We start from the raw sequence: 13,921 nt of genomic DNA, 5'->3' as shown, positions 1-13,921 counted from the left end.
ACGACAGCAAAGCTCCACAATTGTCTTAGGATTTCTAAAATAGTTGAATGATGAGAAAATCATTTTGCAACTGTAGCACTTTACATCTTATCGATTTTAAATGACACACTTTTATGCCAGGAGGAGGGCTATGGACAAAGCAGACCTCTGAGGCATTTCCATAACTCACAGAGCAACAATATCCACACCCAACCCCAACCTGAGAATACTCCTCATTTCCTTGAAGTATCAGATTGGACTTCCTAAGTATCAGATCGTGCTCCTTGTCTTTCAAAACGCTGAAAGTTTTTCCTTAACTTTCTAGCCCAACACTCCACTACCAATCTAAGCATCTCTTTTAATAATTCTACCAACATCCACATTCTCTGTGCTTACTCTTCCCCATTTAACTATTCACATCCTTCATGTCTCTGTCTGCTTCCATCTATTATCTGCTCTGTGATTCTTCAGCCCTCAACTAGAACCCAATGCACCATTTCTTGCCAGTCCCATCTTCTATAAGAACATAAGAAAGACCCTGCTGGATCAGACCAAGGCCCATCAAGTCCAGCAGTCTGTTCACACAGTGGCCAACCAGGTGCCTTTAGGAAGCCACAAACAAGACGAGTGCAGCAGCACCATCCTGCCTGTGTTCCACCACACCCAAAATAATAGGCATGCTCCTCTGATACTAGAGAGAACAGGTATGCAGCATGACCAGTATCCATTCTAACTAATAACCATGACTACCCCTCTTTTCCATGAATATGTCCACTCCCCTCTTAAAGCCCTCCAAGCTGGCAGCCATCACCACATCCTGGGGCAGGGAGTTCCACAATTTAACTATGTGTTGTGTGAAAAAATATTTCCTTTTATCTGTTTTGAATCTCTCGCCCTCCAGCTTTAGCAGATGACCCCGTGTTCTAGTATTATGGAAGAGGGAGAAAAACTTCTCCCTGTCCACTCTCTCCAAACCATGAATTTTATAGACCTCTATCATGTCTCCCCTTAGCCGCCTTCTTTCCAAGCTAAACAGCCCTAAGCATCCTAACCGCTCCCCATAGGACAGTTGCTCTAGTCCCATAATCTTTTTGGTTGTTCTTTTCTGCACCTTCTCAAGCTCTGTAATATCCTTTTTTAGGAGTACAAATCCTATCTGTGTGGCAGTTCTTCTCCAGTCTGAGGTAACTATGCTCACCAGCAGTTAGGTGCATGTGACCCACCCACTTCTCCTTTTCAGCAACCTTAATTTTGGCAGACAGCAAGCATGTGTTAACCCATCATTTGAAAATCTCTAACTCTTGACTATTGGCCCAGTAAAAAGCGCCGAATTGCTTATACACATAGTTCTCTGGCTCTGAGAAACACCAACAAGCATCCTTTTAAAGCATGACATGATTTAGTCATCCCACCCCCAATTCTTTGCCTGAACAATTTCTCACCAGAATTGTACTATGTGAAGATCAACTTTCAACTCCCCGAACTAAAGCCCTCCTCCACATTCCTGTGCTGCAGAAATTCCTCACAGCCATCTCTTACATACCCCACAATACTGTCCACATTCTCTTACCAACCTATGCCCCCTTTCCAAACTGATATGGGGATTTAAGATTGGATAAGGAATGGAAGCATTCCTTTCCAATCTTAAACTTGACGTTAAACCCTTTATGTTTGAGAAAACCTTGGTCACCGAGTCTTCCTGGAAGAAAAATTAAATGCTGTTTTCTTGTACTTCAGCCCATTTACACCCAACACCAAATCTTAGGTCTTCAGGTGCCACAAACACACTGCTATATCCAGCCTGGGCCATTTCTGATGGTTTCCTGCCTTTCCTAAACCACACTACACCAAAAGAGTTAGGTTAAAAAAAAGAAACCATTCAGAAGAGAGCTTCCAACGTGCAGCTTCCCTATTACATAGAGCTGTTCTTTGGCCAAGAGAAGAACTCTGTGCCATTGAAAAGTTTGTTATTCAACATGCTCATGCTCGACTCTTCCATTTGGAACCCTTCTGGATTCAACATTTTAGTCATCTCCAGCAGCAAAATAAAGCGGTCCTCTAGGAACATCTTAAAGACTAAAAATCAAATTTTGGTAAGTCTTTAATATGCCACTGGCATGGGTGTGTTACATGCCATCAAGTTGCTTCCGCCCATGGAGACCCCATGAATTAATGACCTCCAAAACATCATTGCAAACCCGAGGGCCGGGGCTCTTGCTCTATTTTGCTGCGACAGGTTTGCACGGCTCCCTACCTGGAGTTATTATGATGAATCTAACAACTATCCTTATTACATGACAAACGACGCACAAGTCCAAAGTTCCCCCGCCTTAACACAGTACTCCAGCCTAGCTTCTCTCCAGTGGCGGACTGGGTATCCAAATACTGGTTGCCAGGAGGAGGAGAAGAAGAGTTGGTTTTTATACGCCGCCTTTCTCTACCACTTAAGGGAGACTCAAACCGGCTTTCAACCACCTTTCCCTTCCCCTCCCCACAACAGACACCCTGTGAGGTAGGTGAGGCTGAGAGAGCGTGACTAGCCCAAGGTCACCCAGCTGGCCTCATGGGTAGGAGTGGGGAAACCAACCCGGTTCACCAGATTAGCCTCCGCCGCTCATATGGAGGAGCGGGGACTCAAACCCGGAGACCAAGGGCCCCTACATTTTTTTACATCTTGTCTAATGTTCAGAGGGGCCCGCTTGCCAGTGAGGAAAAGTGGAGGGCAGCAGGAAAAGAGGAAGACCCAACAAGAGATGGATGGATTCAATAAAGCACTGGTTCCCAACCGGGGGTCCATGGACCCCCAGGGGTCTGCGAGAACCAAATTAAGGTCCACGAAACAAAGTTCTAAACCCATAATAAATTAATATTTTCAATTAAAAGTTCTCTATTATAAAAATATATATTCAAATATTATTCTAAGTTTAATGTTTAACTAACAGTTATGATTAAAGTTTATTTTCAAATTCTCAGAATTTTTATTTTGAACCTTGGGATCCCTGCACCGAACAAAAAAGTCCTAGTGGTCCCTGGTCAAAAAAAGGTTGGGAACCACTGCAATAAAGGAAGCCCCGGCCTCCAGTTTGCAAGATCTGAGCAAGGCTGTCAAAGGTAGGACCTTTTGGAGGACTTTCATTCATAGGGTCGCCACGAGTCGGAAGCGACTTGACGGCCCTTAAAACACACACCCTTGCCATTGGGCAAGCCGACCCAAGGGCCAGTCCGCCACTGCCTCTCTCGCGGACATCGTCTGGGCAGAGCGACCAGCCGCCTTGCGCCCTCGCGCCCTCTCGGGGACCACGCAGCATCCCCATTGCTGGGGAAAGGGGGACCCGCCCGGCAGAACGGGCACAGCAGCCGGCGCCGGGAAGGGACCCGGGCCTCCCTCGCAGCCCCTCTGCCTCCCTTTCCCATGAAGCCCGGCAGGAGAGGAGGGGAGCGGCATCGTTGGGCCAGGCAGGCGCCAGGGCTTGCTGGCCACCTTGCTCCACGCTGGCTCCGGGCCGCCGCCCTTCCAAGCGCTCCTGCCCCTCGCCTCGGCTCCCCTTACCTCTTTCGGAACTCCTCGTTGTAAACCGCCCGGAGTTCCTCCTTGTCGCTCACGGCTCGCCTGCCCGAGTCCTTCAGGAACGCGATGAACTCCTCCCCGATCTCCCTCGTCTCCCGGAAAGTGAACTTGGGGGGCATGATCCGCGCTCCCCCTCGCCTCCTGCCCTCTCCGCCCGGCCCTCCGCTGGCGGAAGCTGCCCCGGGGACGCCGCTCTGCAGGAGGCCGGGCAGGTGAGCAGCCCGGCGGGGAGAAACGAAACTGAAAGCGGAGCGCTCGGCTGGATCCGGGCAGGCGCAGTGGCAGCGTCCGGATCGGGGCCCTCGGGGGACCCGGGGACGCCCTGGCCGGCCGCCTTGGCCAAGCACGGGAGCGCAATTCCTTTTCTCGGGCGCTGCTTGCGATGTGTGCAACCTGGATTGTGTGTTGCAGGGCTCCAAGGGAGGCGGGCGAGTGGGAGCAGTTGGCTGTCCGGGGCAAAGGTCAGACCTCCCCAGCTCATCTGAGCAACTCAGCATTAGTCCAACGGAGAGGACAGTACTTGGAATATTTTTTTAAAGCTCATGATTGGGTGTGGGAAGTGGCGTCAAGTCGCTTCCGACTCATGGCGACCCTATGAATGAAAGTCCTCCAGAATGGCCTACCTTTGACAGCCTTGCTCAGATCTTGCGAATTGAAGGCTGTGGCTTCCTTTATTGAGTCCATCCATCTCTTGTTGGGTCTTCCACTTTTCCTGCTGCCCTCAACTTTTCCTAGCATGACTGTCTTTTCCAGTGACTCTTGCGTCTCATGACGTGACCAAAATACGACAGCTTTTTTAAAGCTAATAATTACTGTTAATAATAAATACAACAGATCCATAGAATGTAGTGAAGTTCTCAAAAACAATTGTAGAATGAATGGATACGGTTACCAGCTGTGTGTTATGGCGACCCCTTTTTGGGGTTTTCATGGCAAGAGACTAACAGAGGTGGTTTGCCAGTGCCTTCCTCTGCACAGCAACCCTGGTATTCCTTGGTGGTCTCCCATCCAAATACTAACCAGGGCCGACCCTGCTTAGCTTCTGAGATCTGATGAGATCAGGCTAGCCTGGGCCATCCAGGTCAGGGCACAGTTACCAGCTCCAGGTTGGGAAATACCTGGAGATTTTGGGGGTGGAGCCTGAGGAGGGTGGGGTTTGGGGAGGGACTTCAATGCTACAGAGTCCAATTGCCAAAGCAGCCATTTCCTCCAGGGAAACTGAGCTCTGTCACCTGGATATCAGTTGTAATAGCGGGAGATCTCCAGCCACCACCTGCAGGCTAGCAATCCTAAATCCAGAATATTACTGAGTTCCAGAAATTTGAATCCTTTTTTGGGTTATGAAGTCCAACGGATTTGGTTCCTCTGTCCCAGCAGACTAAGCTAAGAGCTTCAACTAAGCAAATATGAATTCAGTGCATTAGCAGTTTCCAAGGCCCAGTGGCCTTCAGAAGAACCCCTACTTTGTTATGGAGGGAGAAGAAATTGATTTAATTCAATTCTGCTATATTTGCTTTGTTTGTACCCACAAGTTGCCATTGGCAATACTTTGCCTAGGAATAATAAGGACTTAAATTTTGTTCTTGGCTAATCCTGCTGCAAAACCTCAGGGTTTTGGCTGATTATTCAAGTGTTAACCTGGATTTTGGAGATGATAACTTAGACCAAGTGAGTCGCTTTTTTTAAATGCTGGTTTTAGCTTCAGAATCCAACACAAAGCAATCTGTAACAAAGCAATCTGAAGATAAACTTGAAAATTACAATGTTTAAAACAATTCAATAAAACATATAAACATGCATAGCAATGTAATCAGAGAGATGGAACAATAAGTTACTGGGGGAATGCCAAAGAAAGCAAAAGAGTCTTTATCTGCTGGTCAAAGACAACAGTAGAGGAAACAGATGAATCTCCCTGGGGAGGGAGTTCCAAAGTTTTGGCACCATGAGTGAGAAGGCCCTTTCTTGCATTGCTGCCCATCTAGGCTCAGGTGGTAGGAGCACCCAAAGATGACCAGAGTGGATAGGTAGGTTCATATGGGAGAAGGCGGCCCTTCAGGTAATTGTCTACCTTCCAATCCTCCTTTCAAAGAATATCGGGAAATACAGACCATCTATATATTTTTTAATTATTTTGTTTAAATTTTCTTTGCTCACAGTAATGTGAAAGCTTGATTTTTTAAAATTGACATCAAGTTGAACTGAGAAAGATATCATATGAATGGAGCTGCCAACCTCCAGGTGGTGACTGGAAATCTCCCACTATTGCAACTGATCTCCAGGCGACAGAGATCACCTGGAGAAAACAGCCACTTTGGCAATTGGATTCTATGGCATTGAAGTCCCTCCCCTCTCCAAACCCCACCTTCCTCAGGCCCTATCCCCAAAATCTCTAGGTATTTCCCAACCCGGAGCTGGCAACCTTACATATGAAGGCATCTATTTGTTGCTTTGGCTGCCCTGTGGGCAGTTTGAACAGGTCTGACTTTTTGGTCAAAAGACAAAAAACAGGTTAAAAAAAATCTTTTTCGGGACAAAGTTTTTTTGGGGCGGGGGAGATATATGCATAGAATAGTATCTGGTTGTAAATTACACTGCGTTGAACAGAGGTGATTTTCTTGCAAAGCTGACAAAGGAAGTATTGGGATGTGTCCCCATGGATGTTTCTTGCATTTTGTTTTGTTCAATTTTGTGCTTCAACATAAAAATGGAAGTCCAGGAAGTATTTCTGGGCCCAAGGATTCCATATGATATGGGTTTGCCGGCCTTCTCAGCCTGTCAGGGCCAGCTTCTGCAAAGTCAATATGTGTTACGTAGCAGCAAGACTTACAGAACAAGGGAGAGGCAAGGCCACTCCTGGCTAGGAAAGGTTAAATAAGGCATGAGGGGAGATGAGCTGTATCCAGGGGATCCCCAGGTCGCACCTGGAGACTGGCATCCCTACCTGAAGCTACAGTTGGTGCAGAATGCTGTGGCCAGAGTGTTGACTAAGGTGGGTTGTAGGGATCATATCACTGCAGTCTTCTTCCAGTTACACTGGCTTCCAGTTTGCTTCCAGGCTCAATTCAGGGTGCAGTGATATTGACCTTTAAAGCCCTGTATGGCCTGGGGTCAGCGTACCTTAAGGACTGCCTTCTCCCATATGAACCTACTCATTCCCTCCAGTCATCTTCAGAGCTGTGCTTTGGTTGCTCCTGCCATTGGAGGCTAGATGGGAGGTGACTTGAGAGAGGGCTTTTTCAGTAATGGCACCGAAACTTTGGAAACCCCTCCCCTGGGAGATTCATCTGTCACTCTCTGTCTATGACTTCTGCCAGCGTGTAAAGACGTGTATGTGTGTGTCATACCCTCCAGTTGTTGGATATTGGCCCTCCTTCCTGGTTCCAGTCGTTTGTGTGTTTATATTGAATTATTTTATAATTTAAAATGTTAATTGCTCAGATATTTTAATGGTTTTTATGTGTCCTTCCTTGGGGATGCTGATTGTGAGGAAATGTGGAATAAAAATGTTTTAATCAGATTCAATTAAAAACATAATTTGTTCAAAGGCAGGCCAGGGAAGAGGTACGTTATACGGGGTTTTGTACACTGTCAAGAAACTGGACGTTTAGCCATTTCTTAGCCTTTCAAATTTTGGTTCAGGCTTTTGGTTCTAGTCCAGTTACGGAAGGCTTTTCTCTGGGAAATGGACATTTCATTAGAGATAAGGGATGACATGGAGCCAGGCCCAGGTGCAAGTGAGATAGTGGACCTGGGAGATTCAAGGCCAGAGACCCGGACAGAGTTTTGCACACACATTCCATCTCATTAGTACAAGGAACTCTGAGCGTGGGTGAGTTGCTTGATTGTGATTACATGCCAGCTGCAGAGGTATGGGGTCAAATGTCTTAGCAGCATACCTGATTGGCCAAACAGGATAAGGCCAGCTGCAGGCAGTCCTTAAGGGAACTTATTCCATGGCTGCAAAGCAATTATGAATTGATAACCAGTTAGATGCTGGAAGCAAAACGGCAGGAATGTGCTCATTTATCACAACAGCAGGAAGGAAAATTGGACCCCAATGGATATGGCCAGAAATGGATATGGCCAGAAACATAGGGATGCAGTTGCTGATCTTCACTTAAAAATCATGGAGGTGCTTCTGTAGGCCAGAAACAAGGCAGAGAGGGCCTAATCTCTTAACTAAACACAGAAACATAGCAATTAGGGAGTCCAGAGACCCAAGATAGAACAACCTTGGAGAGGGACAAAGAGCAAAAAAGTAACAGAATAATATGGCCTTTGGTGGATAAGAAATTTACAATATAGAATAGAACACACAACAATATAATATCAATAGGTATACTGTGTCTGGGCCCAGGGGCAAAAAGCTTCTGAGAATGGCAAGAATGTCCAACAAAATATAGAAGTAAATATATACTTTAAAGATGGGTGTGTTGGTTGTAGTCCAACAAATACTCATATGTATGAAAAACCTGTAAACCTTATTTTATAATTTTAGCTGTGATGAAAAATAGTAAGACTGAACTAACATACTTTTAATATATTTTCATAAGATATTCCAGTACAGATAACTTAAAACTGGATTTAAGTTATCAAGAGTAAGTTATAAGATATTCCAGTACAGATAACTTAAAACTGGATTTAAGTTATCAATCGTCAATATATCTAATTCTTATTGTGGCCCCCATGTCTGTGGATACTTAAATCCAGTGACTGGGGCCATGAATGGACAACATAGGTCTTTCTACAAACCCGAGAAAAGCCCTAGGTTTGCGAGAAAAGCTTTTTACTATTTTGGGGGTTTACACCCCCGAAATAATGAGAACCTGCAGCTTTAAGAAATAGATATTTTCAGCAGCTGTTGCTAGGCAATCATAACAGTATTGGCAGGCATTACTAGTGCAAAGCCTGGCAGCAGCCACTAACTTGCTACCTCCTGATTTGCATGACTCATCCAGGAGTGGCTGCTTGCTACTATTAACAGCAGCCACCCCAGGAACACCAGTGGTAAGAGTTTCATATTAGAATGTGGGAGAAACAGATGATGATGAAGAGTTGGTTTTTATACTCTACTTTTCTCTACCTTTAAGGAGTCTCAAAGCAGTTTACAATATTCTTCCCTTCCTCTCCCCACAACAGACACCCTGTGAGGTAGGTGAGGCTGAGAGAGTTCTGAGAGAACTGTGACTAGCCCAAGGTCACCCAGCAGGCTTCATGTGGAGGAGTGGGGAATTGAACCCGGTTCACCAGATTAGAGTTCGCCGCTCATGTAGAGGAATTTGGAATTAAACCTGATTCTCCAGATTAACCATTATACCGCTGTGTTGTGGAAGTTCACTGGGTTACTTTGGACCAGGCACATGCTCTCAGCTGAACCTGTCTCATAGGATTGTTGTGAGGATAAAATGGAGGAGAGGAGAATGATGCAAGCTGCTTTGAGTCCCTGTTGTGGAGAAAAGTGGAATATGAAGTAAATAATAAATATTGCTGAAGATTGGGGCAGATAAGACAGGAGAGAAGGAAGCAGGGAAAAGTGAGGATATAGGAGGGCTGCCAGGAGAAGGGAAAGAGGACATAGTTTGGGGAGGAATACAGGAGAAGTGAGGTTCCCCACCACACAACTGGACCTGGATCAGCTTCCACTGTGCAACCTGGCAGAGTTTTCCCAGGGAGAGGCTGCCTGTGGGAGGGAAAGTTGAAGACAGAGGGAGCAGATAAAGGTAGCTGGTGGGTGGGAAGGGTAGAGGGAGGCCAGAAAGGTGAAAAGGCTCTGGGGGCTTTCAGGGAAGGGAAAGAAGAAATAATGGGGGAGGGGGAAGTGAGATGTTCCCCTACAAGTCCCTGCAGGTCCACCACTTGCGTATCTAATGACCCCATCTGTGGATACTTACATCCAGAGACTGCAGCCATGGACAGCTTGTTTTTTGTTTTTTTTTACACCTGAGAAAAGCCACAGATTTGTGGAAAAATCTGACATCTAAAAAAAGTGCAATGGGGGTTAACCCCCCCATGGTAGAAGCAGCACCTGTAGCTTTAAGAAACAGATGTTCTCAATGGCTGTTTCTAGGCAACCACAACACAATTGTAAATCTTGCAGGCTTTGTTTCTTTCAGTAAAAGATGGAGGGAAGGGGGACAGAGCCCTTCCCAGGCCTGCAAGTCCTTGAGGGTTCTGCACTTCACAACAGCCCAGCCTGGCAGCTGGCCCTGCTCAACTGGACTTGGCAGCCAGCACTGTATAGCATTTGCTCTGGGAGAGGCTGTTGTGGGAGGAAAGGAGGGAAAGCTGATGACCAGGGTGGTGGTGATAAATGTAGGTTGGCAGATGGGTGGGAGAGAAGGGGGGGAAAACTATGGAGGGCTTTCAGGGAAGGGAAAGAGGAAATGAGGAGAAAAAGAGATCCCCTCAAAAAAGTCCTTGCAGGTCCCCTGCTTATAAGGTAAACAGTTAGCCAAGAATGTGAGCCATACCAGGTGGGACTGCTATTGTTGGAAGATGATTTTTGAATACTTCATAGAATCATAGAGTTGGAAGGGACCACCATCGTAGGCCAGCTAGTCCAACCACTTGCACAATGCAGGAAATTCACAACTACCTCCCCCCCAGTGACCCCTACTCCACACTCAGAAGATGGCAAAAAAAAAAAAAACCCTCTAGGATCCCTGGCCAATCTGGCCTGGAGGAAAATTGCTTTCTGACCCCAAAGTGGTGATCAGCACTACCCTGGGCATGCAAGTTATGGGAAACTGAATTGATCTGTAGCATCCTCTTTGAAGTTCCTCCTTGCCTGTAACCTGCTTAATTTTGGTAAGCTATTTTAATAGGCTCAAATAATTGCGCTCCAGTATTATCTATGCATGACTAACATATATTCTTTTAAGTTTGTTAAAAGTGTAAATAATTATGTTTTAATAAAAAGATAAAATGGAGGCAAGTTTCTTGTGATGGATAGCCTTTAGTTCCCTCCTCTGGGCTTCACAGCCAATGCCTACTTGCAAAGGGAGTAGCCAGTGGGAGGCTGTGGAATCCCTGGGAGGGTGAGGCAGGAAAGTTGATCATTGACTCAGATATTGCTTGGGGAAGCAAGGATGAAGGGAAAATTACCAGGACAGATAGGCTTTTCCAGGTGAAGGAAGAACTCAGAAAGCTTTTGTTTAGGTACACAGGACTAAGGGCCCTATGAACAGGCAGGAATAGAGCAGGGAAATAATGGGAGATTGACTTGTTAGGGGGGTTGAGGGAAATATCCCAAGAGATAAGCTAACACTATTTCAAGATGCCGAGATTCTGAGGTTTAAAGGAGATGTTCCAAATAAAACCCTTCTCTCTCACACATAGGAACAGCCTGTCATTTAGGTAAAGCTGGGTGTGTGTAAAATTGTAAGTCCTCTAAAGCATAGCTTCTGCTCTCCTTTGCTGTAAATAGCAACACATTCCTTCACTTATGCACCAATCCACTAAGCATAGACCCTTCTAAAGACAATAAACCTAGTTTATTTTGTTGTGAATTGGAGGTGTTGGTTTGAATTGCTTTGGAAGAAGGGGGTAGGAGCAGTAGAAATCACCTTAGAAAATGTCTATGATTATGTTAGTCTTGAAAGTGAAAAACAGAATCTCCATGTTCAGAAGCCCAAACCTCAGATTATTAGATGCTGGAAACAAAAACAGGGAAGGCTACCTGGCTAGCTACAAACAGAACCAACATTCTAGAGCAGATGGACTTTGGCCCAGCTCAGCAAGGTCTCTCTTGTAATAGGACCTTATTCCAACACCTTCAAGCTCCAAGAGATAATCTCAACAAAGAGCCAATGAAAAGCAGTGCTCATCTTGAGTACACCAGAAGAAAATTGCCTCCACAGAATATGCCTTGGTGCAAATATTTTATTGACCATTTGTACATGTCCATTCATACATCTCCAGTATAAATGCCATCAACTTGCCACAAAGCATTAAAGCAGAGTAAGCCCAACTTTCCGTAAACAGTTCTGTGATTTCTTCTCAGTTTAAACACGATGTCTCAACAGCAATCAGACATTATTTTTTAAAAAAAAGAAAAATGGGGGGAACCATTCTGTAAAAATGCAGATGTCTATATTAAACTGTAATTCCAGGAAAAGACAAAAATTCACTTGAAGAAAATGTGTCTTGAGTCTTTGGATAAAAAAACAAAAAATATACCCCCACCCCTCCCTCCAGAATATCTAGCCTCCTTGGGATTCTTGGGAAGAATCTTGTAAACACCTTGCAGACATTAAAAGCTAAGCATAGAGGATATTGCTAGGTGGAAATTGGCAGTCATGGGGGCAAGTTAGGACAAGGTGTATCTGATGCTGTATGATGCCTTAAAGCTGCCAGCAGTCCTGTTGAACTGAATGCAGCACCTGGAGTGCTAGTAAGAGTTCTGGAACAGTATCCCCAAAATTACCAGCTTGCATCTCTAAGAAGGGCTTTCCCAGGTAAGAAGCTTTCCAACCAACACAAGAACCAAATGATATCACTGGTCTCAAAGTGGCTGAATGAAGGAATCCTACGAAGGATACTTTTGCACAAAACTTTTTACATGGCAGAGGCAAACAATACACAGACAATGCAATGTGTTCAGCAGTCCTTCATGAGACTAGAAAACCTGTTAACTCTGAAAGCCCTAGACAAATGCCAGCATGTCAGAGAAACCTCCTACTTGGCATAGGAACACATCTTGTGGTTTGCTTTGTTTTTGCATGCTAACATTTCCTACACCACTTCAGCTCTGGCCTTAGGCATTCTGCATTTCTTTGCCAATCTTGTAGCTGAGGATTTTGTTCCAGTCAATCTTGGTACGGGTGACAGGCAGTTGCCGGCGTAAGGCTTTGAACGTGGTGTCTGACATAGTCTGGTAATTTTCGCTGATCGCTGTCTGCAAATAATTAAGAAGGCTTGAGGTTAAAATTCTTTTTAAAAAATACATCAACAAGATCATTTAAACAAAGGTTGGTTAACCTAGAGTCAAAGCCTGAAAGAAATATGGCCTTCTTGAATCCCCACAAAGCATGCTTATGGATGGAAGGTCACCCATGAAATCAATTACACAGAAGGAGAACTGGAACTCCTGTCTCAAAACTGTGTAGCAAAAACAGACAAAGAACCAGACCAGATGTGACAGCAGCAGATCAAGAGGTTTACTGCCCAAATCTGCAACAATCATATTGAAAATAGGAAAAGCATGAATCAGATTTGAATGTAAAATGGGAACGGATGACTGTAGCTAAATTCTCCCAAATTTTATCTTCCCACTTTCTGTTCCTCTGGGCCCTCTCCCACTCATGGGGCTCAGGTCTAGTAGTGGAGCCTAGCTCAGATACATGAATACATGAAGCTGCCTTATATTGAAAAAGACTCTTGGTCCATCAAAGTCAGTATTTTCTACTCAGACCAGTAGTGGCTCTCCAGGGTCTCAGGCAGAGGTCTTTCATATCACCTACTTGCCTAGTCCCTTTAACTGGAGATGCCGGGGGTTGAACCTGGGACCTTCTGCATGCCAAGCAGATGCTCTACCACTGAGCTATAGCCCTTCCCCAACGGGAAGTTTGGGGAATGGACTGAGGGAAAGTAAGCTGCAGGCTCAAGTAAGGCCCCTCCATTTTCTATATGACCATGGAAGATCCAGACTTAATCCATCTGTAACTATAGTCTGGCTCAAAGACTGAGAAGGACTGTCAGACGCCAACCCAGATATCTGTAGTACCAATATTCTATTCTGTATTGAGGGCAAGCTCTGGTGTTACGAGGAGTCTGTGTCTTACATTTCCCTCAACACTACTGCAATACAGATAACCTTCTCTCATGCACATGGAACTATGTGCTGATGTAGCAGCTTTCATTGCTCAGCATCACAATTTACGCATGCCTTCAGATCACTCAATTAATGGTAGATTCATGGTAATACCCTTTACAAAAAATGACCTTGCGGCATTGTAAGACATGAGAACCAGCTTTACATTATTGCTCCTACCAGCTAACTGGGGACAGAGGCTCCCCCACTTTTTTTGGATCCACTTTCTGGAGCCAAGTTCATAATCAGATTCGTGGATATATAGGGTTTTTTTTTTTAGTAAAAATGAATTTTAAAAAAAAGTTTTAAAAAGCAGCGCTCTTACCTGATACTCATTTTCTGCATGTTCAATAATTTTAATAAAATCCTTGGCTGTCTGAACATCATTCTACAAAAATAAGACGTAACATTTGGTGTATCATCATGCAGTGAAGCTTCTAAATGAATCTGTGCACACTTCAACAGTACAGAAAATGAAAGATGACTGCCCTCTACAGGAAAAAGCAACGCAGACTGAATGTGTAACCCACACATGTTATTAACTTTCCTCTTCTTTATAAATA

The 13,921-nt window shown here is 45.0% G+C and overlaps 2 protein-coding genes across 2 annotated transcripts in view; both read right to left on the bottom strand.

Annotated features, from left to right (window-relative positions):
• Positions 1-4,044, bottom strand: part of MOV10 (Mov10 RISC complex RNA helicase) — a 38,552-nt gene extending 34,508 nt beyond the window's left edge. The window contains exon 1 of the mRNA XM_056844846.1: positions 3,530-4,044. Coding sequence (XP_056700824.1) covers positions 3,530-4,044 — 515 coding nt within the window. The remainder of the gene's footprint in view (positions 1-3,529) is intronic.
• An 8,216-nt stretch (positions 4,045-12,260) lies between these two features.
• The window catches only part of CAPZA1 (capping actin protein of muscle Z-line subunit alpha 1), a 28,701-nt gene continuing 27,040 nt past the window's right edge, over positions 12,261-13,921 (bottom strand). The window contains exons 9-10 of the mRNA XM_056845419.1: positions 13,684-13,746; positions 12,261-12,443 (exon numbers count right to left, since the gene is read on the bottom strand). Coding sequence (XP_056701397.1) covers positions 12,303-12,443; positions 13,684-13,746 — 204 coding nt within the window. The 3' untranslated portion in view covers positions 12,261-12,302. The remainder of the gene's footprint in view (positions 12,444-13,683; positions 13,747-13,921) is intronic.

This window comes from Euleptes europaea, chromosome 2, assembly GCF_029931775.1.
Source record: "Euleptes europaea isolate rEulEur1 chromosome 2, rEulEur1.hap1, whole genome shotgun sequence".
NCBI lineage: Eukaryota > Metazoa > Chordata > Lepidosauria > Squamata > Sphaerodactylidae > Euleptes > Euleptes europaea.
This window is presented reverse-complemented; position numbering and strand designations above follow the sequence as displayed.